A 19076-nucleotide genomic window follows, 5' to 3' on the forward strand; every position below is an offset into this window, starting at 1 on the left:
TCTCTCTCTCTCTCTCTCTCTCTCTCTCTCTCTCTCTCTCTCTCTCTCTCTCTCAATTCAAATTGCCAAAGCAAGTGAACTAGATAATAAACAAAAGTGAAATAAACAACACAAAATTAACAGTAAACATTACACTCACAAAAGTTTCAAAAGAATAAAGACATTTCAAATGTCATATTATGCCTATATACAGTGTTATAATGATGTGCAAATTGTTAAAGTACAAAAAGGAAAATAAATACAAAATTAAAAAATATATAGGTTGTATTTACAATGGTGTTTGTACAAAGATTTCCTCAATTTTGGGTCAGTGGTCAGGTATTCTGCCACTGTGTACTCTCTGTTTAGGGCCAAATAGCATTCTAGTTTGCTCTGTTCTCTCTCTCTCACACACACTATCTCTTTCTCTCGCCCTCTCGCCCTCTCTCTCTCTCTCTCTCTCTCTCTCTCTCTCTCTCTCTCTCTCTCTCTCTCTCTCTCTCTCTCTCTCTCTCTCTCTCTCTCACACACACACACACACACACACACACACACACACACACACACACTCTTTCTCTATTTCTCTGCCTTTCTCTCTCTCCTCTGTATCTTGCTCTCTCTTTCTCTCAATAAACTTCAGCGCGTGTGTTTATTATGGCGAGATGAGAACTAGAATGCCTAAATGCCTCTAATTTGTCCTGCGTAATATTGCATTCAGCACAATCAGAGAATACACACGGGAGGTAGGCTATGCAACACTGCAGGGCGTTGCGCTCTTGAATGTCACCCAGTTCTCATCCGCAACCGGAAAACATCGCAAGGTTTCGACGACGTCGGTATGAAATAGCAGAAACTGTTTGTGTCACGGAAGCTCAAAGATTAGGTTACGTAGTACACATGTACTTTGCAGATCCAGGCCTGCCAGTGGAAGGAAACGCAGTGGATTCAGAGGTTGTCTTACTAAGAAGAAAATAATATAAGATATTCAAACATTCTGCTGCAAATTTAAACGGAAGATCAGAAACCGCGGTTTGACAGTTTTGGAATTACTAACGGGTTCTTTTGGAGTGAGGTGAGTTCTATTTGAAACCTTTATAATACATGTTATTGTTAGCAGTGGGGGAGGGTATTAGCACTGTTGGGTCGCAAGGAACACATAAAATACAGTAAATAGCTGCAACCAGCTTGCTGGAACATATTATCGAGTTTTGGCCTATAGGCCTATTGCAATTTTAAAGACGTGAACCGCCTTAAAATATATGGGTATTGGATACTTCTCAATGCGCGATTAATATAAATGCACACGAGAGGCTATAAAATACGCTACATTGTAACAAGACTGTAACTACCTGCTAGTGTTACATTGTAACAACTACCTATCTTCGCAGCAGATACTGACAACATAAATGGCTTGGTTACATTTGGCATGCTACATTTCTGAAATAAGAAACACATGCTCACCATTCGGTAAATAAATGGGCTATTGACAATTAGCCTATCACCAATTGACTAGTATAAACTTGTGTTTGCAGGCTTACTTATTCTGCTAGTGCGTCAAGTCGATGTCTATTAAACAAGTGAAAGGTGTAGCAGCAGTTTATGTAAAATTGTAACACTTTTGATGGTTGATGTCGTCAACATATCTGGATCGAATACATTTCATCCAATATACCTAAAACATTGCAGAATAATTAATCCACGGTGTTATGGTCAGGCAGCTGTCACATCGACATAACCGTCTATCGATAATAATAAGAACACTATTAATATAATTATAATTATGGTAATCATGTAAATATGGTTAAATCATATCTTCCTTTGACTGTCTATCCATTCGATTAACGATTGATAACACTTGGGTAAAGATTACTGTCGCATTTTGTTTTGAAAGATGTTGGAAACCTTCATTGGCCATTCCAGCCTAAGGTGTGTCATAGAAGAATGACCTCCATAACAGATGCAGCCAGGGGTTTTTGACAAATTGCTTCTAATTCCGATGTTGCTCGTTGCTGCTCTCAGTGGTGATGGACTTCAGTGTCTTCATTAGCTGGAAAAGTAGGCTGGTGAAAACCACATAGATAATGTGAGAAGTCATATTAATTGAGGTTAGATGTAGACCCCAGCTGGTCATTGTGGCATGATAGAGAGACATGGATTGTTAGGCATTTCAGTTATTGCTGTGAATGCAATGGCCGCCATTTTACTGAAATGCCCCACACCACAAACTTGTGATTTAGAGCGAGACCTTGAAACACGTGACAGATGATGTAGCCTTCACCTGTGGGTGGGTGATGTTGTCCACGACGACGACATGCTTCTTGGCTACAGTTCTCTGCCTCCCTCTTATCGCAAATTCTCTCAGTTTCTCTCAGAATCTCTGTGATTTGAAGGAGCACTCATCTAACCAAGTGTCACATCTAAAGACCAAATGTCATTAATGTTACACCAAGACTTTGAGCTTCTACTGCTCCATGTCTCCTGTTTTTAATACACCTTGTTGCATACAGTATGTGTTAGTGTTTTTATCCTGTCTATTAGCTTTTCACGAATGAATTATGATGAAATGCTCACATTTCCATTGATAATGTGAATCAAAATAGTATCATTCATGTTGTTTTAATACAATGACACGCATATCATTCAATTCAGTCCCACTGTATAGCCATGGTCATCCAGTTGTTTGCACCGCCATCCATTCTGCTCCAGAGTGCACATTTGCATGGACCGATTGCACGGAATGATTTCACTTCCCTTTGTGTCGGTAAAGCATTCTGTTCAGGCTCCTCCAAACCATTTTTTAGTCCCTCTCATAGCACGGCTTCAGGCCGTTGACATGCCTTTCATCCGGGATGAAAAACCCATGCACAACACCCCTTCATGTGGAGAGGAGAAAAGAGGAGGGGGAGGGTGGCTGTATAGGCATATGGAGGTCAAGTTATGGTCTGTCGACTGTGCAGCCATTAGCCAGTGAAAATGGCCTAAATTTGAGTAATGATTTGTCTTCTAACTCCATATCAAATCCAGCACTCCCTCCCTCTCCTTTTCTCTCTCTGCCTCACTCCTTCCTTCCATTTGCCTGAGCAATGAGTCTTCAATAAATATTTTTGCAGGCTCAAATGGGCATCGGACAGTGGTATTAGTCCCTCTCGATGTGATAGCCGTGTGATTTCTCTATTGGCTTGTGATAAACTTTTCTAGCGCTGCCCCATATCTCAGCCAAGCAAGCAACTAAAGTGTTTTGTTTTTAATTTGCTATGTTTAAATGCTAGCAAAGAACTTCCACAAACCTCAGGAAAGGCCTTTTTAAAGCTGTAGAGAAAGGATGTATGCAATGGATTTGTTGACCTGAATGTTTGGCCTAGCTAAGACAAACACAATTGTGGCTGAAACATTGGTCCCTGTTTAGACCACAATTGATTGGAAGTACCAAGCAGTTTGCTGGGCTGATTTTGTGCTTTGCAGTGCTCTGGTTTTACATTTATGAAAGCTGTAATCCAAATCCTGCAATGGATTGTTACAGTATATTGTTCTATGATGGGATATTTTCTGTATGAATTCGCTCATACCAGCTAATCCTATAAACCCAGAACTATAATGTATTGTAATGCATTTAAACCTTTTTAGATTACTGTATGTGTAAAACAGTATACCCTAGCTTGCCTAAATGATCCAAATGTCATTGCTATACAGGGAGGACTTGATTGCCTTCACATACTGAATAATTTCACCTCATGCATTTTTTTACACTCAATGCAGCCTATGCCAATCAAATTCCCATAGATTAACAACTATGGCTTGGAATGCCCAGGTAATAAACTAATAATATGCACACTATTTTTTAAAATCTTCCTGTTTCTTTTCCCTCTGTCTTAGGTCTTGAGACAGAAGTTCCACTTGGATGCCCAAAATACACACTTTGTCCAGATTTCATCATGAATCGGAATAAGCGTGAAAAGGAGTTTTACAGTTTAGACGTTGGTGATTCCACTTTTACGGTTTTGAAGCGCTACCAGAATTTAAGACCCATAGGTTCCGGAGCACAGGGAATTGTCTGGTGAGTAGACGGAGCTGTGAATTAGAAAGGAAAAGAGATGCGCTGTAGCCCAATTCGCATGATCAAGTGGCTATGTTGTGTGTGTAACTTTGGAAAATAACATCTATCTAACATAACCATTTGCTAGCTATTTTAAATGGCATTGGAAGTCAATATGATATTTTATTAGCTGCTGCAAGTTTTTGTATACCATTGTTCCAGTATTACACTTAGATAATTTGAACCCTGTTATTGATCTAGGATGTGGGAAAGTAGGAACAACTCACATGCCTCCTAGTTAAAAAAAACAACATATTTTATTAAAAAAGGATAAAAGATATTTATGTTTGGCCATGCTTACCTTCTTCAGATTGCATCATGCAGTATGGAATAACCTGTTATATTTTGTGTTTCCAGCTCAGCATATGACCACAACCTTGAACGAAATGTTGCAATAAAAAAACTCAGCCGGCCTTTCCAGAACCAGACCCATGCCAAAAGAGCTTACAGAGAACTGGTGCTCATGAAATGTGTCAACCATAAGAACGTAAGCTATTTACCTCTCTCTGAATCTGTGATAGCAAATGGGGGAGTGCAAGTGGGACAGGGAGTTGTCCGAATTTATAGAAAAGAAAGTAGACTGCAGTGACTGTTGTACCATTTAACCAAAATGTAAAATGCATCGTATTTTCACTACAGAGATCATTCTAAAATGTTGCTATCCTCTTGTAGCTTTTACATGAATTCTTGATGTTTACATTTTTCAAATGTTCATTGCCTATTTTATGTAGTCTTATCTATTTAGCAAAGAACCCTTCTGTAGTTTTAGTGCACCCTTAAGCAGCGTATTGTCAGCATTAAATACAATGTTCCTCCATATGCTGCTCATAGAACCATGATGCATTGATGCCTTTTGTAACTCCACAGATTATTGGCTTATTAAATGTATTCACGTCACAGAAGACACTGGAGGAGTTTCAAGATGTGTAAGTAACGTCATCATCGCCCTTAGTTATAAAATAAACAAGCACAAATTACAATAGTATGTGCTCAGTGTTCCCTGGTAGGCTATAGTGCTGAAATGGCAAGAAGTATATAAAACAATTGTTTTGTGCAGTGTATGGTAGTGGGGATGGGGTCTATTGTGGGATAACAGATGGGTTAGTACATTGCAGTGCATGGGACGAAATGTGATTAATTCTCAGAGCGGAGGAACTGTGAGAATCTCTGCCTGCCTGATTGGAGCTAAAAAATAAAAATGAACAAATCATAGCCTGAGGGTACACAGACCATTTCACTATGATGGAGGAGCAGCCTGTGTGTGTGTGAGAGACGTGTAATCGGTGTGTATTCTTGCATGTGTTTGGGTGTATCTGTGTGTGTTTGCTTGTGTATGCATACGTTTGTGAGTGTGTACGTGTCATCTCACCCACCCTTCCTTCCCTCTCCTCTGTATCCGTCCCCAGTTATATTGTGATGGAGCTGATGGATGCCAACCTGTGCCAGGTGATTCAGATGGAGCTGGACCACGAGCGGCTGTCCTATCTGCTCTACCAGATGCTGTGTGGCATCAAACACCTTCATGCCGCGGGCATCATACACAGGGTAGACACACGCACGCCTTGCCTAGCCTGACATTTATAGAGAGTTATCCACAAATCCCATATCTTTAAACCATATCCCCTCCTGGCCCCCACCCTCAGGATCTGAAACCCAGCAACATCGTGGTAAAGTCGGACTGCACACTGAAGATCCTGGACTTCGGATTGGCCAGGACAGCGGCCACGGGCCTCCTGATGACCCCGTATGTGGTGACCCGCTACTATCGCGCCCCTGAAGTCATCTTGGGCATGGGTTACCAGGCCAACGGTGAGTGAGTGACCGATCATCGGAGCTGTGCGTGCCGCAGAACGCTGCCTTTCGCATGCTGCGCCCACAATATCCTGAGACCCACCCTCACAGCCACACCACCCTGATGGTGGCATGCCTGGCTATGCATTGTGGGTTCCTTTCCTCCTGTATAGAGAGCCAGTGCACAGCAGATGTAGCACTTGTGTTTTCTAAGAGGACGTCCAGAGATGGTGCAGCTGGACTAGATGTCAGTGTGAATCCAGTCACTTATGGATGCACTAGCTCACTTTAGTGCGCATGCCTTTAACAATTAAAATGTTCTGCAAGAATGTCTTATGTGCAAATGTGACGGGGCTTGATATCTCCAAATCATTGGACTCGGTTTGTTGTGCGATTAAATTCAGCGCTCAAATACGGGAAAAAGTTTATTTAACTTCAACTTCAACTGCCTGGAAATATGGCCATCGCTGTACTCTTGACCAAAAATGACCCAAACTTTCCTGCTGACTTGTTGCTTTGCTTATTTTCTTCTCCTTCTTTCCATGCTACACATATTTAGTGGATATATGGGCTGTTGGCTGCATTATGGCAGAAATGGTTCGCCACAAAATCCTTTTTCCAGGAAAGGATTGTATCCTTGTGCTGCTTGCAGCAGTTCAGTTCTGCATAAAAAAAAAGAAAACGTCACCAAGTTTATATGTCAAAGAGCAACTGTCGAAATTCTATCTCTCTTCTGATATGCCTGACACCTCCTCACCCACTTCCAACCCCCACACCTTCACTCTATCCCCCAAGCACACAGCACTGTAGCTTGAAGCACCTCTGACTCACACATCAAGCACCTGAAATAGAATTCAACGATGGTTTGCTCTTTCATTTGTACCAAGAAATGCAATTGCAAAAGATACCCTCTTATCTCATATTATTGTTTGCCGTTCTTCTTCAAAGATAAACAGCCATTTGGGCAGAAAATATTAAATGGACACTGTCCTAACACATAATATCTTATATACTGTATATGGTGGACTGGTAGGGCTTTTATCAATGATCTAATATTGGCATTTGTCTATTTAATTGATAGTATTAATTTACCCCACTGAGAATCTTGAGGGTGGTATGTAGGCAGTTCTCTAAGAGTGAACCAAAAAACCCACACCGTATCATGATGCACTGCTTAGCGGTTTGACATGAGTGTTTGCATGTGTTCATTTTCTTTGTCACACAACATCACCTTGTCTGCATCATTATTCATTCCTTGTTTTATTATTTTTCATTTTGATTGTTTTGATTTCTGCATGCTAATTGTATTGTCATTTCATTTCTCAGTTGATGTCTGGTCTATTGGCTGCATCATGGCAGAAATGGTCCGAGGTAGTGTGTTGTTCCCAGGCACAGATCGTATCCTTACCTGGACCCTCATCGTCCCTCCATTGTGTGTGTGAATTTGTTATGTGTGTGAAAGAGTGTGTGTGTTGTGGTGGTGAGACCGCCCTACTACTGCATACAAATTAATTTCCATTGGGTTGGGTATATGTGAATGGGTTTGTACCATATAGATAGATACTACAACCTGTTTTAGCATGGGCAGCGCCATTGAGGACTTTCACCATTTTTAAGTAGTCAACTAGGTGGGACTTCCTATGGGTTAAGGAAGGATCACATAATTCCATCCAGATCACCAGGAGGGATCAGCCAATTAATTATACTTGTGAGGAAACATTCTATAACTTCAGATGAAAGTAAATCACCAACCTTGGCTTATACCGGTTCAAATAACTCACTCTAGATGGCAGTATGCACCCTTTCAGTTTGTTTGCCAACTCCTACAACTAGTAGAAGAAGATAATTGACTACTTTAAAATGTAGATGGCCTCAATGGCGCTGCCCGTGCTCTCACAGACGCCATAATGGGACGGATACCATGATGCCATGTCTATCTAAGTCTATGGTTTGTACCTGTCAGAGGCCATTTCAACTCAAGGGAAAACTGTTCTGATCACTTCACCTCATTATACAGTCCCGCACTGAGGCTTGTGGTTCTGTTTTCAGTGTTTTGTGTGTCCGTCTCATGAGAGAAAAGACGATCAAACAGCTTTCCCTTGATTACTCAATCACAGTTGCTCAACAAAGGCAACAGTGAAATAAATTAGCCATGTGTCCAGTGTCCATAATCCGCCACAACAACCGATTTCTTTATCCTAACTACAAGCCCAAAACTTTGTCAATCGTCCCTCTTGTGAAAAGCCCTGTGCAGCGTTTTTCTTACATGTTGGAACGTCAGATATTGATCAGTGGAGCAAGGTGATCGAGCAGCTGGGGACTCCCAGTCAGGAGTTCCTGATGAAGCTCAACCAGTCGGTGAGGACCTACGTGGAGAACAGACCACGCTATGTCGGCTACACTTTTGAGAAGCTCTTCCCCGACGTCCTCTTCCCAGCCGACTCGGAGCACAATAAACTGAAAGGTAAATGTGGAGAGCACACCCCCCTGGGGGACACCCAAAGCATGACAACTGCAGTATTGTGTGTCATTGTGAGGTGCCAGTTGTGAGATGCAACATGTCTCCTACATGTTTGTATGACAAAAATATTCTAAATGTATAGTTAGTTATTTGCTGAATATAAGTACATTACGTGCCTAAAACTTTCTCTGATATGCGCTAACTAATGGAGTCCGACTTACTTAGGTGATCAATTGTTAATTCCACAGAAAGTAGTCAAGTTAGATGATGGTTAATACAGTATTTTATGTAGTGGTTTGAAGCCTTACTCCGCTTTGATTCTGATCATGTTTGACTAAGGGACTCTATTCTGGCCCACTACACTAATTTATCAGCACAGTGAATGTCAGCCGAGTGAAGGAGGAGGAATTTGCCCATGCCATTAATTTCTCTATTCGTCTTAATTGCCTCGCAGCAAGTCAAGCCAGAGACCTATTATCAAAGATGTTGGTAATAGATGCCTCCAAACGGATCTCTGTGAGCGAGGCTCTCCAGCACCCCTACATCAACGTGTGGTATGATCCAACTGAAGTGGAGGCGGTAAGCACTTACTTGCTCATTATGTGGGCATGGAGGGGTGGTTCTTGTGTTGTCTATTCTTATGTTAGATAATAACATGACTCTTCAGATCTACTGTGTGTGTGTCTTAATGTGTGCGCATGCTTCTAAAAAACACTTTTAGTGGTGGTTCACAATAAGAGGGAACATGCAAGCCCTGTGAGTTTGCCTGCCTGCAAAAGGCTTAGCCCACATCAGATGATAATCGTCTCTGACTGTTTATCAGGCCGTTGCTGAAAGCAGGTGCTCTGGATTTGACATCCATTGACAGGCATGTCATCATCACAGAGATTGCACTTGGATGTGTCAACCTGTTTTTCCTCAGTCACGAAATCTCCACCTCGGCTACCGTGCAGTGTGTGGGTGAAGAATGAAATGTTGCACTCCCCTTAGTCACTCACCAGTCCTCAAAACGGACAAAATCAGCCTTGAGACGTGTAGATTTGGCAGCAGTGCAGCGGCGCCTTGCACACATTTGAATGTGACTCAGCCAAGTGAAGAGAAGGTCATCAGTCCCTGTGTCACCCCACTTACAGTACACTCTGCTCTGTCCTCTTCCTGTTGCAGCCCCCACCGTTGATCACCGACAAGCAGCTGGATGAGAGGGAACACACAGTGGACGAGTGGAAAGGTACTGTAGAGAGAGCGAAGCCATTTTTCTTACCCATGCTTTGACGCATACACTCTGAGCACTTTTACATTTTTGCATTATGTTACATTACAATTGCACGTTATTCTACTAAGAATCTACATCTCACAATGAACTTGTGGGACATTTAATCTTAATATTTGAGTGTCATTCAGGTTTTCCCCTTTGTGTATATGTCTGTTTGTCCTAACAAATCCCTGTCTCAAGTATAAAGTGAGAAGTGTGTGGTGTATCCTTCGCCTGCCTCCCTGTATAATCTAAACCTGGTCTGATGATTTAACCCTGATCCCTCTGGGAGCGTGATAATGACACCCAGAGTTTAACAGAGCCCTGTTTATTGGCTCTATTCTCAAGTGTCGACTCCCTGTGTCACATCATGCTTGCTGTGTTGCGGTCTGTCATGCTCTTCATAGGTTTATGTCTCTTGTCTAAGGTTGCAAAATACCCAAACGTTCCCAAAATTCCCAGATTTTCCAGAAATCCCGGTTGTAGGGTTCCCAGATTTCCTCCTTATTCCCTCCTGATTCCAGGAATCTTCCAACCAGGATTTCTGGAAAACCTGAGAGTTTTGGTGAAGTTATCGAAAGTTGCAACTGTACTTGCTCTCTTTTACCAAATGTTGTGTTCCACTACAGATTTGATATACATGGAGGTCCAGGACTGGGAGGAGAGAACGAAGAATGGAGTGATCCGGGGACAGCCAGCGTCTTTAGGTTAGTTTAGAGAGTTTTCTCTACAGGGAATGAGCACTCCCACTCTGATTATAGCCTGTAACTATGGCCCAGTGTTTTTCCTGGTCAGGTCCCGTGGTCAGGAAAAACTCCTCGTCCAAGAGTACTAGGTGTGGGAGCAACAAATTGAGACTGACACTCTCTCTCTGCCCATAATTGGCTTCTGCTCCAGATCTGGCTTGAAGGACGATGTTAATTTCTTTAAGAACCTTTCCTCTTTCTGTCTGCTGAAATGTCATTGCCTAACCAGAAGTCATTTGTGGTTCAAGTCTGACTTGATGCCCCTTCAATGTTTCTCCATACATGTAGCACAGGTGCAGCAGTGAGCAGCGGCCCCCAGCAGTACCCTTCTACATCGTCCTCGTCAGTCAACGATGTGTCCACCGACCCCACCCTGGCTTCCGACACGGACAGCAGCCTGGAGACAGCCTCTAACACGGACCCGCTGGGCTGCTGCAGATGACTATCACCCTGCCCTGGGCCCTGTCCCACTGGTCCCGCCACTTGTCTTCAATGGTGTAGAGTTTAGGCCAGTTTCACTGTTTAAAAAATATATAATTTTCCCCGAAAACTACTGCTACAGAGTTATTTGAGTTATTAGATTTTAGATTTTTGAGTCCAGGCTGTAATGTATTTTTTTAAACCTGAGATCGTTATGATTTCACTATGCTGTGGTTTCGACCGATGGTGAGAATTTGAGAACATTTGTAAAAGCTTTATAAAAGCTTTTTTTGTGTGTTTTTAGTTTCATCAACTTTTATTTCAAGATACTGCTATTTCAACTGGCCATATCGATGTAGAATGAGTTTGTACAGATTTTATGGTAAATATATATTTTCAATTTGAGTTTGCAGTAAGCCATTTCAACCATATAATTTTAGTACTCCCCTTCAGAATAGTAATATTACTTTGCCTATTTTATCTTTTTCATATGGGATTTTGTGTTTAATGCATATATCCATTGGGTTGAATTTCGAGAAACTTTAGAACTGTTTTCCTCTTGTGAGTCACTACTTCCTTGTAAAAAAAATCCAAGTTGATATAACAGCTTTATTTTTTTAAATCTTTGTTTTTTATTAGTTTAGTCTTAAAATATCTCAAAATGCTGTTTGATTCCTGAACCATTTTCCGTTTTGGTAAGAGAAGACATTTTGTGTTTCTTTTTTTCAGTAAAATGTTTGCCTGAATTTTCTTTTGAGATTTTATGGGTATTCCAGTATATGATCAAAATAATGCAGATAGGTCCAGAAAGGAAACTAAGGAGCTTTTGATCATTTTCTTTATTTGTCAGAGAGCTGAAGGCACTGCTTTGTCTGCTCTGGTCAGTTATTCTTAAGTGATTATTTTCTCCAGGTGGCTCTTGCTTTGACAGTGGGGTTATGTTAAACACTAGGACTGAAACATGTGGCAGTGGCACTATTGTATGGGCGTATGCTGAGAAGCTTTGTGAGAAATGGGATGTGACTAGTTAGAACACATGACTTGTGAGGAGTCCTATGAAGAATGTGCTTTGATTCAGTCCAACCATGCATGTAGAGAGGGTTTGTGTATGTGGTGACGTTGGTTGTCTTTGGAGGGATGGAGATTTTGCAGGCTGCAAGCGCAGAAACAAACAATCTAAAAAAAATTGGATCAAATTTTATTCATGTAATATAAATATACCTTAGTGATTTTGTTTTTGCGGTCACCAACGTGCAACGTATTGAAAAGTTCTAATTGGGAAAATAATGAGTTTACAATATGTAAGTAATAAGCTGAATCTCAGAGAAGGTATTGGCTAAGCCCTTTGCAGAAGGTGTATGCATGTGTGCACTAAATCTATTTCACACTAAGCTTAGTACAGTACATCACAAAATGGTTACAGAACCACCACGAAATCCAAGTTAATCAATGATTCTGAACTGTATGCAATAATAATGTCCCTCCAGTGTATATATATATTTTTTGCTTTTAAAAGGAAAAAGTGCCTGTAGTTTGTCAAGCATTCATTCCTGAGTATCTAGGAAGAGGAGTCGTAGTCATGGTGTGTATAGGTTATTAACGGTTTCTGATAATGACTATAGTAGTTTCCACAAATAAGTCAATCACATTTGAGGCGGTTATCACAAATGTATTGTATATTTTTCTACGGCATTGGTATGACCCAAAAGTTGGAGACTATGTTCTGTAAAGAGGATGATGTATGCTTTGGAATATTTTAGCACATAATATACGTTTGAAATAGTTTCCGAAAGGGGCAGTTTTATGTAGGTCTTTCATCAAAGTAAAATACTTTAAAAATATATAACAATCACTGGTAGGCATGTATGGTTTGCATAATGAGAATGTGTTTGATGATTTTTAGGAGGGACGTTTCTTGCCTAATTTCCTCTATTTATATTAAACCAAATGTATTTGCGCTGAATGTTTACTATGGCTGTGGCAGTGTAGATGTTATGTGGTGGTGTTGAAGAATTCCTGTCCTAAATGATGGAGTCATTTCAGAATGTAAAATGTAATCTAGTGGATCATTTGGCAACATGACGTGTTGTGGAAGGGGAAGGTATGCAGAATAACAGCCAATGATATCTATCCATTATTTAGGAGCTGTGTTATATAACACAAGAAGATAATTAATCAAGAAAAAAGTCAGACTTTCTTTTGTTATTTTAAGTGGTCTTAATTTTGTTAGCCCAGCATTATTGGGGACACATTTGGAATTTGTAGACTTTCTTTTGCTTTTGCATCACATCTCTCAAAAAAAAAGTATCATCATGATTTTAAGTAGGCTTTGATGAACTACCTCACTAAATTTCGATAAGTTCTTGGATACTTAGTTGCCCACATGATTAGCTATTGAAGACATGTGAATACAGATTCCATTTATTTATTTGAAAGTGTACTATTGTCAATGTTAGGAATCTTCTAGTTTTGTACATTATGAATACTTCACCTACAAGTAAAGATAATTGTTTATGTACATTTCCTTTAAAACAATTTTTTTTAAATTATTTTTTTTACAGTTCATGTGCAATACCTTCCGCAAATTGTGCTAGGCGTAAACTAAGTGATGGATCTAGCCCATGTTAGTTTGTATGTTTCTGAAGGTAGAGAAATGTTTGGTACTGTCAGTCCATGTTTTCAGTTTTTATGAATTAGGATGATTCTCTACGACTTTAATCTAGTCATGATGTTACATAATCGGTCCTATTCCAGTCCAATCTGTGGCCAGAGGGAGCAGAGAGAGGGGAGTACATCATGCATGGCCAATAGATTTTGATTGGTAAGGCCAAATAATTATAAATAAAATTACAAAGATAAGTAATGCCTAAAAACAAAGTCATATGTATGGTGCTGGTTTGTTATGTTTGCTAGTGAAGCCAGCCATGCAAGTAGTTAATAATTCCTGGCTCTGTGCGTCTCGGACCGCAGGCAATGAAAAGTGCACTACTAGAATAAATGCATTGGGATCTGATGATGCCCCCCAAAAATAAAAAACATGTACTGCAAATAAAATAAACACAATTTGAGTCATGCATTTGTAGGTCGTTTTTGTACATGATCTTGAGATGTGGTATAATTTGTTGGTATTATGAGTAAGACACACAAAGCGCTAAGTATAAGATGAACTGAACCCAAGCTTGCTGACCCATATAGTATCAGTCACAAAATGACACCTGTCATCTTTATTTACTTAGATTGATTTACCATAATGCCATTCATTACAAGTATGTAGATTCATAATAAATAAGCGCCTTAAATGTTAATCAAAGACTATAAAATTGAACCTAAGTTTACGTTTTAGGAGAAAATAAACATTTCAACTGCTGTCATTGACAGGGCGACCACAATAGACACTTGTCTAAATCAGTCAAGTTTATCAAAACACCACCTTGTAAATATAAGCATATGAACAGCATATGAAAGCGGTAATCAGGTAACATTAGTTATATGATTCTGTATAAAATGCAAAAAGAACCCAAAAAATACAGTCACATTGCCTTAAAACTAATACACATTGTCACGATATTATACTGATTATAGGGGTCTTCAAGAACCAAATCATGTTTTGTGTTCAGGCATCCAGACATTTCTATGCAGTAGCAGTAATCATTTGCTGAAAATGGGGATTCTATCAACAGTTTCACCACATGCAACACTCACGTACGAATTTTCTGGGAAATGCATTCAAATCTATATCAATGTTTTAATAATTAATTCAGACTCAATTTACAGGGCTGGCATGATCAACAAGGCATTACATTCACTAAAGTATACAGTACATTATTTTTCAACATTTGAATTCAATGAACTATTGGCACCTTACTGCAAGTGACTCTGGGGATAGTGGTGATAAATTAAGGTTAAGCAATACATGAACCATTTGAGTATTATTGACGAAAATGGACTAACTACACCTCTGGACAAGCACGCAACATTTTCTTTTTTAAATTCTAAAAGCCCCTGAAGGCACAGCCAGGATACTGTTGAATTGTTTCTTTGAGGGCAGTGGTCAGCTTCATGTGCCCCAAACCGACATGGCGGCTTCAACACTGGTCCTTAGCAGAGTCCGGCTTTGGTATTGTTGTATTTGCACATTGTGTACTGTAGTAGGCAGCATATGATTAACAAAGCAGTGATTATTGTACAGTCATAATGATAGTAGTTGACCCCTTTGCTTTACATTAAAGGTATACATACTGACAGAGTTGACCAGAGTAAACCAAGGACCGAGGCTTTGTCACCAAACGACATGGAATTCCATCCAGATAGATACTCATGGTAGTTATAGGCACACTTAGAGGCCTGAGGAAAGATAGAGATGCAGCTGCCTGCGTTGTACAACATACAGTATTATTAATTGAGTCCATGTAGTTTTTAGTCTCGCTTGCCAGACTCATGGCACTCGACTGTGGGAAGAGACTATAGAGGTTTATGACTCTGATCAGGGCTATTAAATGTCACTAGTCCTTGCTCCCAGAGCCAGGTCTCCCAGAGTGGAGAAGAAGTCCTCCATTTCCCTCTCCAGGAGTCGGTTCCTGTTCTCTGCATCGTGACGGGCTCGGTCTGAGTTGCGGAGCTTGATCTCCAGCATGCGCTGCTTCTTCCTCTCCTGCTCCATTTCCTGCTCCAGACGCTCCATCTGAGCACACAGCGCAGCATTGGACTCCTCCAGCCTGCAGGGGGCACACACATACATAGGTTGATTTACACAACTATAGAGCCGGAACTCCTCAATACCTGCAAGTAACCTAAGACTGATATGCAGCCTGCAGACTTACTTTTTCATGATGGTCTCGTAGGCCACCTTCTGTTTCCTCAGCTCGTCCTTCAGACCCTCCACCAGGCTGGTAAGTACTGTGGAGCCTCCGTCAAGGTCTTCCGGCGTCACGATGGATGGCACCAACATAATATTGGCTTTGGTGTTCCCATTGTCACTGCAGCCTGCGCTGCTAACACACAGCTCCATGGCTTCAATACTGTCTTGTTCCTGCTCTGAGACCCTATCTCCAACTCTCTCCTCATCCCGGCCTCCCTTCCGGTCCTGGCCCTGGGGTGAGGCTAGCTCCTGCCACTGGCAATCCCCTTGACCCTTCCCGTTACCACAGTTAGGCCCTGAGGGCTCGCTGCCTGAGTTGGGTGCGGAGATCTCACAGGAGGAGGTAGACCAAGGAGTGCTGGCTACGCTAGGGACACTGCCCATGCTGGAGGAAGAGGTGACGTTGTCATAGGTGGACAGTCTCTGGAAAGAGCTGGTGGAGTCCCTGACACGCTCCCCTGAGGTGGTGCGCCTATGGCTCCTCAGAGAGGACAGCCCGTTCATCAGCCAGTTCCCACTATAGGAAACGCTGGTGACGTCAGCAGTGGAAACGGCCGGCTTGGCCTGAGGAGGGGGCCGCGGCATGGAGGAGCCCTTGAAGGAGTACTTCCAGGAGGGAACATTCTTGGTCTGCTTGCTGGGGCTGACCACCGTCTCCCCCTTCCCTGAAGGAGCGAGTCTGGGTGGAGGGGTGGTGGCGGCACAGAGTTTAGCATCCAGAGAAGAGGTGCTGCTGCAGGTGAGGTCCTCGTTGGGGTTGGTGGGGCAGCTCTGGAGGTCCTCCTCGGAAATCCAGCCCCCGATGCTGTGCTGCTGGAGCTGTTGGCCTTGGAGGGTCACCTCTGGCTGGGGAACAGGGACCTCCAGCTCCCCCCTCCCCGAATACAGACGTTTATGCTCACTGATCAGTACGGTCATGAGGCTCTGGACTAGGGAGGTCCCTTTACAGGAAACAATAAAAAGGAATAAGGAACCATACTGCACAATGCTGTTCTACTTTGGATTTGTATATGTTTTATGAACTGGACATAGAGTAGGTGAGTCATGAATAGATAGCATGTAATAGTAAAGTGTTTCGGTACTCTGTTTCCATAAGCTAATGTACTGTATCGACTCTGCATCATACTTCCCAGCCATTTCAATGAACAAATATCAGGAAAGTCTCAGATGATTAATACAGTTGCTGTTAATATCAGCATGATATAAAATGAATGAGAGTTCATACCTTCCATAATAACCACTGGGTCCTCCATTTTGGGCCGGAGGATATTTGGTCCAAATACAGTGGCCAGGTTCTGTACACTCATCTTGTTTTTGATTGCGTGAGACTGGACCTCATCAAGAAACCTTTAAAGAAAGGCACGGCATGGCGGGACAGAATTCGAAAGATATGAAAATGGGACTGTGATAAAATCTTCAAAGGAAGGGAGTTGGATGTTTGTGGACGTACTTGCATATGTACTTCAGGAGATTGTAGTTGGCTGGAGGAAGATTGCTCACTTGCTTTCCCAGCTCCTGTACACCCTAAGAAGATAAGATGAGAACCTATGACATACAGTATCACGACAGCTCTTGTTTCTTCACACAGACATCATGTACTTGAACACTGGTTTTTATCCAATGACAGAGCAGTTCTGCTCTTTGGCTTCAGTCAAAGTGTGAGTACTAACATGACAGGAACTAGCGCAGAGAAGTGTCTCTTACCACCTCCGCGTCTTTGGCCAGCAGCTGAGCACAGGAGAGGAAGTCCTCATACTTTGAGAAAGGGACCACAGGCTCAGGCAGTTCACGGAGGTAGAGCTTCAGCAGGGACGCCACTGTGTGGATGTCAGTGTTACTGCAAGAGGGCGCGAAAGAGTTATCTAAAGTTGTCTACTAACTCTGTATGAATTACAATAGAATTACAAGTGCTAAAGGCCTAGTGGCCTACAGTATTGTAGTGGAAGGATTTAGTGTAGGCTATATGTAGGCTTACTGTGTATACACTATCAAAGTTATTGTCAACAATTGACCACCACCACCACTACTGCCACCACCACTTCTACTTCCAGCTGAACAAATCAGCATTTATTTTGTATTCAATAACAGGGAATGCAGATGACCTTTCATCTACCTGTCAAAGAGAGGCTTATCCCCACAGTCAAAGGCTTCCTGTAGATCCTTCACCAGGTTAGCCTGCCCTGGCATCCGAAAGAGACCCTCCTCATCCAGACCTTGTTCCCTTATGAAGTCCACACACTGCTCCACCAGAAGAGGTGCCAGGCGATGGCCAAACTTCTTTTCATACTGGACTGTGTCCTCTAAACTCTGGCCAAATATCCCTGCAGGCAAGAAAAACGTATTACATACTGTATTTCAGTATTAAATAATGGTTGTCATTCATTCAGTAAAAAAGGTATTACCGTAATAAAATGCCAAACCAATGTAAAGTTATGTTCAGGAATACCAATATGCAGCTTCTCAACATTCAGTAGTTGGATGAACAGTAAACACAAAATGCAAATCAAAATATAGCTGCGAGCAGCAATGAACGGGGTTCACAGGATGACAGAAAGAAGATCAGTTGGATAACAAAGCAAGCACTATCATGTAGGAACTATGTTCCTTTATGTGCAATCAGTGAAAGCATTACCATGTTTATCTCTCAAAACCACAAAGATGACGCAAGTGAAGTTTAGTCTAGTCCAGTGCTGTAGGTTGGTTATCTTTGAATTCAGCAGGTAATCATTATTTAAGTCATTAATTAATGTATTGAGTTTATAAACCAATTCTGGGGTTAATTTGACTAATGTTTTATGTTAAGATTTGTGAAATGTTTTCAACATTATTTTCACAATATTTCAATTTTTTTTGTCTGCATAATTTAAATCTAACATGAATTTGCATGAGACAAATTCCACTTGATCAATAGTTATTGCTCCAGTATCTTATGTCCATTCCGGACATTATTATGAGCCGTCCTCCCCTCAGCAGCCTCCGCTGACGTATACATAAGGTTTACATACCTAATTTCATAGCCCTGGTGTGATATGGGGCCATCTAGTGGTGTAGCATGGCCGACTTTGAATGCAGCAACTAATTATTTTCAAATTTGTTAGAGGCTAATTCATTGAGTCTAAAACCTGGCTGAGAAAAATGGTAAACGGAGAGCCATATCAACAATCCAATGTTTTATCTAAGCTAGCTAGCTATCTATTTAGAATATTTATGTGGCCGCAAGTGCGTGAAAGTTTGTTAACTTATTAGCTAGCTAGCTAACTGTCTTGCGCAGCGACGGCTGGCAGTAAGCTACAAAGCTAGCTAGCATGCTAACTTGTCTGAATTCAATTTATAGAGGAATATCTACTGTAGCTTTTAGCTATAATGCAATCCATTATTATTGACTTTAGAATGTATTTATTCCGTTTAACGTGCCACTGTGTGTATGTGTGTGTGTGTGTGTGTGCCCACTGTGATGTATAGCACCGCACACTGGG

At 41.5% G+C, this 19076-nt stretch overlaps 2 protein-coding genes across 4 annotated transcripts in view; one reads left to right on the forward strand and one right to left on the reverse strand.

Annotated features, from left to right (window-relative positions):
- The first annotated feature begins 794 nt into the window (after window positions 1-794).
- LOC121547071 (mitogen-activated protein kinase 8) lies at window positions 795-13814 on the forward strand. 3 transcript variants are annotated; one of them, XM_041858168.2, is made up of 12 exons: window positions 795-1051; window positions 3853-4033; window positions 4430-4559; window positions 4940-4998; window positions 5479-5617; window positions 5716-5881; window positions 6423-6494; window positions 8145-8327; window positions 8779-8903; window positions 9489-9552; window positions 10206-10283; window positions 10616-13814. In XM_041858168.2, exons 2-12 carry the CDS (start codon window positions 3912-3914, stop codon window positions 10762-10764), a joined length of 1287 nt encoding a protein of 428 aa, XP_041714102.1. In that variant the 5' UTR covers window positions 795-1051; window positions 3853-3911; the 3' UTR covers window positions 10765-13814. The 3 variants fall into 3 exon arrangements, with proteins under 3 accessions (XP_041714102.1, XP_041714101.1, XP_041714103.1); XM_041858167.2 differs by lacking the exon at window positions 6423-6494 and adding an exon at window positions 7190-7261 and having other exon boundaries at window positions 801-1051; XM_041858169.2 differs by lacking the exon at window positions 6423-6494 and adding an exon at window positions 7190-7261 and having other exon boundaries at window positions 805-1051; window positions 10611-10710.
- Window positions 13815-13951: 137 nt separating this feature from the next.
- Window positions 13952-19076, reverse strand: part of LOC121547070 (rho GTPase-activating protein 22-like) — a 33224-nt gene continuing 28099 nt past the window's right edge. The window contains exons 5-10 of the mRNA XM_041858166.2: window positions 17714-17921; window positions 17305-17437; window positions 17051-17124; window positions 16826-16947; window positions 15563-16541; window positions 13952-15457 (exon numbers count right to left, since the gene is read on the reverse strand). Of these exons, the coding sequence (XP_041714100.2) occupies window positions 15235-15457; window positions 15563-16541; window positions 16826-16947; window positions 17051-17124; window positions 17305-17437; window positions 17714-17921 (1739 nt within the window). The 3' untranslated portion in view covers window positions 13952-15234. The remainder of the gene's footprint in view (window positions 15458-15562; window positions 16542-16825; window positions 16948-17050; window positions 17125-17304; window positions 17438-17713; window positions 17922-19076) is intronic.

The sequence above is a fragment of the Coregonus clupeaformis genome, chromosome 31 (genome assembly GCF_020615455.1).
Source record: "Coregonus clupeaformis isolate EN_2021a chromosome 31, ASM2061545v1, whole genome shotgun sequence".
Classification (NCBI taxonomy): domain Eukaryota; kingdom Metazoa; phylum Chordata; class Actinopteri; order Salmoniformes; family Salmonidae; genus Coregonus; species Coregonus clupeaformis.